This window comes from Condylura cristata, unplaced genomic scaffold, assembly GCF_000260355.1.
Source record: "Condylura cristata isolate star-nosed mole 26May11 unplaced genomic scaffold, ConCri1.0 scaffold00030, whole genome shotgun sequence".
Classification (NCBI taxonomy): Eukaryota; Metazoa; Chordata; class Mammalia; order Eulipotyphla; family Talpidae; genus Condylura; species Condylura cristata.
Window position 1 is genome coordinate 1598152 of NW_004567131.1, and position 8953 is coordinate 1607104.

The 8953-nt window shown below is 39.8% G+C and overlaps 1 protein-coding gene across 3 annotated transcripts in view; it reads left to right on the forward strand.

Annotated features, from left to right (window-relative positions):
* Nucleotides 1–8953, forward strand: part of PCNXL2 (pecanex-like 2 (Drosophila)) — a 272672-nt gene that overhangs the window by 76421 nt on the left and 187298 nt on the right. For all 3 annotated transcript variants that reach the window (XR_001145936.1, XM_004691129.2, XM_012731293.1), the window contains exon 10: nucleotides 5015–5160. Coding sequence is in view for 2 of the 3 variants with exons in the window: in XM_004691129.2 (XP_004691186.1) it covers nucleotides 5015–5160 (146 nt within the window). In the remaining variant the exon portion in view is untranslated. The remainder of the gene's footprint in view (nucleotides 1–5014; nucleotides 5161–8953) is intronic.

Consider the following 8953-nt stretch of genomic DNA (forward strand, 5'->3'; position numbering starts at 1 on the left):
CAGATCAACGAAGTACACTGCTGAGGAGAGCAGCGGGTGGGTCAGGAGAGGTCTGCCACGCCATGTGGTCTCCTCCGGGGCAGGCGGGAATCGAGCTCATGCTGGAGTGGCTTTAGCTTCTCAGTGCAGTGCTTTAGCCTGTTGAGCCACCAGGGAGGGCCCCCTTTTATTTCCTTTTTTAAGGTCTCGTTTTCATTCTTCATTTCATTATGTGTCATACACACACACACACACGTATTCCTTTTCATATTATTTATTTTTGTTTGTCATGATCTGATAGGCTGAGCATTTCTATGTATTGTTGATTTCTGGTGACTGATCTTTTTGTGATGAAATTTTTCCCCTGTGGCTTGCTTGGGTATTTGTTTTTTTTCTCATCCCTGTTGCTTGTTATTTAATGATTTCTATATGTTGAGACACTGTGTTGGTAGTATTGGCCAGCATTTCTTCTGGGTGTTCCTTCTGGGGTGGCCAAAGACTGGTATTCAGTCAAGGACTAATGTGCTAATCCTCCACAAGGGCGGTGAAGTTGTGAGTGTGGCAGTGATTTGAGTATTGTTTTTGGTGACTCCCTCCCTCTGTGTTTCTACTGTTCTAAGAAGCTGCTGAGATTCCTAGCTTGTGACTGTGATTGGGGGACTCATGTTCTTGTTGCTGGCTGTGGCCCCTCTGTTGCCTGATGTCATTAGGGGCCTTTGTGCTCCTCTTGGCCCCACCCTAGCCTGGTTTCCAGTTCAGATGAGGTGCTGTATACACTCACAGTGGCAGCTCTGCAGCTGCCCAACTCTAGTTGTGACCAGGTGCTGTGTGCCGCCTGTTACTGCAGGGGATACATGCCTGTTCCAGCAGGCTGCAGCCACGCCCTGCCACTCTTCCTGTTACTGGCCTCTTCATGTTGAGCACAAGCTGTTATGCCCTGCCCAGCCCCTATAGTCCTGGGGAGTGAGAGCACAAGGCTCCCCTTTCACTGTGTCCTGGTTGGTATCTCCCACTCCTTTCTTCCTCCATTGTTCTTGCCTTCCTCCTGCTTCCAGTGGATCGTCAATCCTGTTCACAACATCTGAGTCTTGGCTAGAGTTTGCTGCATTTTCTTCCTTATTTACTATATCCGAGAATGAACTTAATCCCAGCAACTCTTCAGTGCCATGTTGGTGACATCATCCCCAAAAGGGGACAGGGTAAACTTTAAATGTTTTCCTCTGCCAAAAAATGTTTCTCAAGTATTCCATACACTTCCTTGCCTCCTTAAATTGAAGAAGCTGATCAGTTCAATCATTCTTGATAGTGCAGATTCAAGAAAAGAAGCCTAAATATTGTTTTGTAAATGTAGATCCATTCTTCTTGGGACTGTGAGCAAGTACAACTGTCTTATTTCTTAAAAGACACTTGTGTTTTTAAAGGCACACTCATTTATTAGCTTTTACCTGTATTACTAAAGCTCACAGGGATTTACAGACTCTAAGAAATACATGATAACAATATAACTAGTCAGTAGGAGAATAAAATGGCTGTTATTACTATCACATCTTACCAAAGAAAACTTGAACTCAAGACAGGGACAAGGGCAATTAAGATCTTGTTTCTTGTATTTTTAAGTAAACCTCCTCAAAAACAAACAAAACAACAATAACAAAAAAAGCATTTGTGTTCAGCTTATATCCAAGTCCCTACTTTTCCCATTTTCCTTCATTTAAGAGAGAATAAAACTTGCAGACTTGACTCACTAGGCAGTATGACGTGGCTGTTCTTTGGCGAGGCTTAGTTAATGAATCAGAGCTGCAGACAGCCTTTTGGTCAGTGTTTGTACATTCACTTGAGTCACAGATATGAAATTTCACAGGCTTCATTGGGGGTCCTCAACCTGCCAGCCCCTCATGACTGAGGCTCTCCAGGAGCTCTTCCCAGACCCCTCTCCAGGGGTATCCACTATGCACACACCCAGGCTCCCTTTTCTCGCTCTTTCCTGTTGCATGGACACAGATATAGGAATGTGTGCACTTGTGTGTATTATGTTGGTTTTGGTTCATTTGTTTAAATCCCTCTAAAGAGGAAACTATCATGTTATCCTTGAATGCTTGACACACATGGAATGTAATATCTGACTCATAGAATATGTACAGTAAATATTTGTTGAATGAGTGATTAAACGAATGGTGAAAATTTGAGGAAAAGTAGGAAACATCTGAATTTGAAATTTGTATCAGAAAACAAACTAAAAATAATCGTTACAATTAACTGAAATCCTAACCTTATAGATGCCTTGGTATTTAAGGCAACAAAACAAAACAAGCCCCAGAAATTTTCTGAACTTTATTTTCTTATAAAGGAAATAAAACATCTAGGCAATATTTTCTACTTGAACTCTGGTCATGGAGCATATAAGAAAAGGATTTCTTTGGGGGGAAGGTTTATTATGAATCACTGGTTTATTGTCATTAAAAAAGAATGCTGTTCTTGCTGACATGACACCAAACCTACAGGAAGCTAGAGTCTGCTTTAAATCCTTTTTGGAAAAATACAGGGCAAAAGCAAATGGAAAAAAACCCACAGATTAGAATGATCCAGCAATTCCACTTTAAAATATATGTCCAAAAGAATGTAAAGCCTGGATTTGAACAGATTATGCATCTCTGTGTTCATAGCAGCATTTTGTTGGAGTAGGATTTTGGACACAAGTAGCATTTACCAGCTCAGCTGTCCTGTTCTCATACAGCCCAATCCATCCTGTGTATTGCCTTCCTGTTTATTGTCTTCATGATGGATCAACTCTCCCATGAAATGCCTTTTACATTAATATTTTACAATCTGAATAACTCCATGTTCCATAAGCTGTGTCAGTAAATTAGCAGCTGGGAATGCAACGGTAAAATCGACCTCCTTTGAGAGTTTGCTTTGGTCTCCAGGTGAAACAGGTGTGCTGCCCTCATGGGTACTGGGTACTTAGACCTTCACTGAATTAAGGGAAAAATCATGTGGTATGTCCAAGGGCAACCCTCTGCTTTACAAGTCAAAGGGAAATAATGTAAGCCTTATCAAAGACAGCAGCATCTTCATGGCTGTTCTTTGGAACTGTCCTCATCTCTTTTCTTGTCTGGTTCTTTTTATTAGTCTCCTGTGTCATATTTATCCACCTACAGGAGACTAGAGCCTACCTTAAATCCTTTTTGGAAAAATACAGGGCAAAAGCAAATGAAAAAAAAAAAAACACAGATTAGAATGATCCAACAATTCCTCTTCAGGATATGTATCCAAAAGCACGTAAAGCCTAAATTTGAACAGATCATGTACCACATGTTCATAACAGCATTATTCACAATAGTCAAGAAGTAGAAGCAACCCAAGTACCCACTGAGAGGTGAATGGAAATATGGATATTATATATTGGTATCAGAAAAATCAAGATGTATTTTTTCTATGTTTTCTTTTTCTTTTTTTTTTTAAGATTTATTTATTCATATGGAACTGGGGTACAGGCCAGAGATGCGAAGGGTGAGATAATTCACCAGAGACAGAGTGGGGAACAGAACAGGCAGATCGACAAAGTACACTGCTGAGGGGAGCAGCGGGCGAGTCAGGAGAGGTCTGCCTCGCCATGTGGATCTCCTCCGGGGTAGGCGGGAATCGAACTCATGCAGTAGTGGCTTTAGCTTCTTAGTGCTGTGCTTTAACCCTCTGCGCCACCAGGGAGGGCCCTTTTCTATGTTTTCTATGCAAAAGTGGATCAAGAATTTTCTGACACCCAATACACACATGCACGTGAGCGCACACACACACACTATCATTTGGTCCTAAAACAGGGAAATTTTGACACATGCTACAACATGGATAAGTCTTGAGGATATTAACCTCAAATGACATAAGCCAGCCACAAAGGATAGGTGCTTTATAAGTTTATTTATATGAGCTACCTTGAATACTCAGAATATTAGAGACAGAAAGTAGAGTGGTAGTGGCCAAGAGCTGGGGAAGGAGGAGCTGGGGAAATACTCAGTGGTACAGCATTTCAGTTTTGCATGGTAAAAATGTTTTAGAGAACTGTTATACCACAGTATGAATATAGTTAATACCACTGAATTGTACAGTTAAAATGGTAACCGTTTTATTATTATTTACTAATTTTTATTTTTTTTTATTGAAGTATCATTGTTTTATATTGTTGCTAGGTTTAGTCACTGTAGCCCTCCCACCACCACCAGAACACCCAGAGTCCTCCAACATAGTCCACTGCACTCTCCCGGAGCTCCTCCTTTTGTCTTTATCTGACTCTGCTTGTTTATCTTTATAACTATGAAAGTCGCAGATTAGAAATAGAAGATCTGCAAAGGGCTAGGTCATACAGAGAAGGTTTACTGATAGTGACTGAAGACTTCCTGGTAGCAGGAAGTGACCAGCACTGGCCGGCTGGCAAAGGTGGAGGCAGGGAGCAGCTTTAACTTTACAGCCTCTGAGCAGAGAACCGTGGATGGTCTGTGTGTCTCCAACAGACTTCATCTGAAGGTGTACTAGGCCTCCATGCGGTTGGCAGAACAAGGAGCAACATTTATTTGCTGTTGTTGGAATGTAAACAACAGAACCACTTCAGAAAATTTGTTTCCCAAGAGAATTTTATCGATAAATCTAACATTACCATACTGCTAATTCTGTATGTGGTAAACTTGGAGAAGTTAAGGAATTTGTTTCATAATAAAATTCACTCTCTGGTACAGTTGAACATTTGCATCCCTAGCAATTCTGTTGCTAGTTTTTAAAGAATCTCTTGCACTTATGTACCTGTCTATGAGTGTTCATAGCTGTGTACTAGTATAAAATACTAAGTTGTGTTTTGATAGTATAAATAGTACAGATTTAATGGTACATTATGACGGAATTTTATGAGTGCCCATTTTTATGAACTGTTTTGGTTTAAACTCAGTATTTGAACCTCTGTTTTATATTTTTAGTCATGGTTGTACATTGATGACACTAACATGTCAGTATAAAACTCTTTCTCTGTTGTTTCTTTTGGGATTTAAAGCATCTGAGTCAAGATCTGGAAGACTCATCATGCTCTTCAACCCAAGGAAAATTTAACCGAGAGCAGTTTTACAAATTTATCATTTTTCCTGGCAAGTGGATTAAGGTCTGGTATGATCGACTCACCTTGCTCGCGTTACTTGATCGGTAAGCTGCTGAGCATGCAAATGCACAGATGAAAGACACATTGGGGGCATAACTGCACACTTGCTTCTTATAAAAGGAAAATTGTTTTTTTCTGAGGTTCTTTGGAACATTTTCAAGTTCTACACCTTCAGTGCTGCAAACCTTAAGTCAAAGCAGTGAGATTTTCACAACTCAAGAAATTGTCATTTAGCAATTAAAATGGGAGAGAGGACGACTGGATGGCATGGGTCAGTGCAAGGTTAACTTTGGGGACAGTACTGAGTTGTCCTCTTTGCTGCTTGCCACATTTTGTGGGAAGGCTCAGAGTTCCCTTCTGTGGCAAAGGTAACTGGACGGCTTCTGGCTATGCAGAGAGGAGGCAAGATGAAGTGGGATATTTTCTAGCTGTGCCCATTGACCACTTTGATTCTGTTTCTCTTCTGTCTGATATACACTAATTGGAATAATAATATTTCCGTTCACTCTTTCACCTCCTATTACCATTGTTTCTCAGGATAAGATATTATGGAGAGGCACTGAGGTTACCTGGTGGGGAGGGAGGATGTTGTTATTAGAGATGGGTCTAGATAGGAACCTCCCTTTCCATCCCTCCCCCATAACCACTGAAATGAACAAAAAACAGGATTGTGGTCTTTAGGGACTTTGTTGTTCTGACTGGGGTGTTGGTTTGAAAATTCAAGATGCTGTGACAAATGCTGTCCTCAGCAAATGTTGAGTCTCACCAGTAAATGCCAGGCAGTCGGGCAGTGGAAACACTGGCTTCCACTGCTCTGCTCTGCTCTAGTTGGTCCCCCAGTGACTACTTGTTATAGTAATGTCTTAAATGGTGTGATCACATACTAAAAAACTATATTCATGCAAAATTACAATAGTAAATTTCAGGACCCACAAGTCAGAGAATGGAGTTATAATGGCTTCTCTAACAACACTATGTTACCCAAGGGGAACACTCTTAAGATGAACATTTCATACTTAACTAAAATAATCCAAGATGATGCATTCTGTTAGATGAGGCAGATTTTCGAAATATGAAGTTTTTTTCTGTTCAAAAGGATTATTGAAATTTGACCTGACTTGTGTCAAACTCTCATGTTAAAAACAAGTTTCTTTACATTTCTAGGTTTGTTATTTTAAAATCTACCAGATCATAACAAAGTAGACTGAAAGTCAAATGAGTGTCTAAAATAAGATGATGAAGATTATTGCAGTTTTAAAAGGTGTTTGCTTTATAGTTTTAACCACCACTCTTGCAAGTCAGACGGGTTTTCAATTTGTATCCAAGATGACATAGAGCTAGCCTCGCTCTTACATCTCTCAATCCCTCAACTAATGTCGGACACCTAGGTTTTGGGGATCCCCTGGGATCCAGTCCAGTCTCTATTACGCATTAGTGTTCATAGAATGACAGTTACACTGTTTTGTGTAGTTTTTCTACCTGTTAAGTGGAGAATTACCTATACTACAGGGAGGTTGTGAGCATTAAGCCAATTTAGCCATTGGAAGAGTTCTTTATTAGTTGCTGTAATTATTATTCTCTGAAATGTGGCCTAGAATCCAGAAAGAAAAAAAGAATAAATAGTAAAATTAGGGTAGCCAAAGTAGATATTGTCAAACACAGCCAGTAAAATTTAGGCCCTTAATTCATCGGAGGAATCACCGTTTATTCAGAGCCCTTATCAGCCTACTTTCAGTCGTCTATTAGCAAGCTTGATGATCTGGTTTTCCAGTTCACAGTCAATTAAGAGGGGAGAAAGGGACTTCATGAACCCCCAGCTGACAGCAAGGAAAGAGGAAAAAAACCAAAACACTGACCTAGAAAAATGGAGCAGCTTGGGACCTTTGCAAGGAGATTGTAATCCCCAAATAGAACTGTGGGTCAGAAACACCTGGGAGCTTTATAGAAATACAGATTCCCAGGCATGAGATGTCACCCATAGCATGGCCTGGAGGACAGCTTAGGGCTGTATTAGAGCACAGCTCTTCTCCACCTTCCTAAGGGGACCATAATGGTCTAAATGGTCTGCTTAAGAAAACAGGAATTTACACTATGAACGTCATGTGTTCTGCTAAGATAAAAGGATAAATAAATTATCTTTGATATTCATTGGGGGGCATTAAAGTCTCACATGATTTAAATAACTTGATTGTCAGATTGAAGGTTAGCAAGAAAATATATGCAAAATGTTAGGGTTGGACAGGAAGAGAAGATAATGATGAATAGCAAATACTTAAACAGAACCAATCTTTGCTATAAACTCTCATAGCTTAAAGCCTTCTGCTTGATTTTCTTCAGCTTTACTCTAGAACTCTGTCTGATCTTCTTTGAAAATGTTTCCTTTTACTCTGATCATATCCTCATGGTTCCTATAATTGCAGCTGCTTTTCTTTGCCTTCAGTTTGTCATTCATCTACTCATATTTTTGGACTTGTCTTTGTTTGTTCTCCTTTCTCTTTTTCTCTAATTTTCTGTTCTGCATTCCCCTTCTTGCAAAATACATATTGTTATTTTTATTTATCTAGTTTAACAGTTGGTCACTGTAAATAAGAAACTGTCTATCTGTGTAGCATTTCATTCATTTAACAAATTAAAACAAACCCAAACCAAGCACCTACTTTATGCTAAGCTCTGTACTGGGCACTGGATAGAGTGATGAATAAAATAGATGTGGTCACTGCCCTTGTGGAGTTTTTATTCTACTAGAAAAATAGGCAAATAGGTCAAAATGTAATAGATGTTATATGACACATCAATATCTGAAAGAGGAGCTGGCAAGGAGGGACAGTGTTGACAGAAAAGATGGTTGTAGAATACTTTCCTAGTGTTAGGGGGAAATGATGTCCTGAAGGAACTCTGCAGTTTTGTGGACTCCACCCCCTTACTCTAGTTTTCTGGACTCTACCCCCTACTCCAGTTATTGAAACTACAACTCCCAGCAATACCAGGGAGAGAACTGTGAGGACCCGAGGTGGAGCTAAGTAGTCCTTCTGGGACTTTTGGCTGTATATAAGGGAGCCATGTTAGCTGCGTGCTTTCTCTCTCTGGACTGCATGGCTGGTGGCTGGTCATGTGACTCTTGATGAGCTATTAGTGTGTTATTGGAGTTCTAAGTCAGCAGAGCTGGTAGGATGTTTCCATTAACTTGTATCTCTCTTTATCTTTCTCTGGGCTGTACCTTTTCCTTTCCCTTTGTAAATAAACCCATTTTTCAACTTTGCAGTACAATTGAATTTTAAACACGCGGGTGAAGACCTACAGACCCAGTTCACATTGGGTTGCCCTGTAACACTAGGAGGAAACACAACTGACACTTTTTGGTCCCAAAAAAGCTTTTTAAATCTGTCAATTTGAGTATCAGAATATTTGATATCACATTTTTATGTTTGATATTTGATATCACATTTTTATACATACCTACTCTATAAAATCTCAGTTGTCTGGAAATAATACTCAGCTATGAAAAAGATTAAGTCTTGCCAATTGTGACAATGAGGATGGATCTGGAAGATACTATGCTAAGGCAAACACTGTATGCTTTCATTCATAGAACATATAATATATACAAAAAAAAAAAGCAAGCAAGCAAACAAAATCAAATAAAAACAAACATTTAGATTCAGAGAGCATAGTGACAATTATCAGAATGGAAGAGGACTGAGATGGCTAAAAAGGCAGAAATTGAACTTCTTTTTTTTAAGATTTATTTATTTATGCATAGAGAACTGGGGTACAGGCCAGAGGTGCAGGGGTGGTGAGAGGATTCACCAGAGACAGAGTGGGGAGCAGAACAGGCCA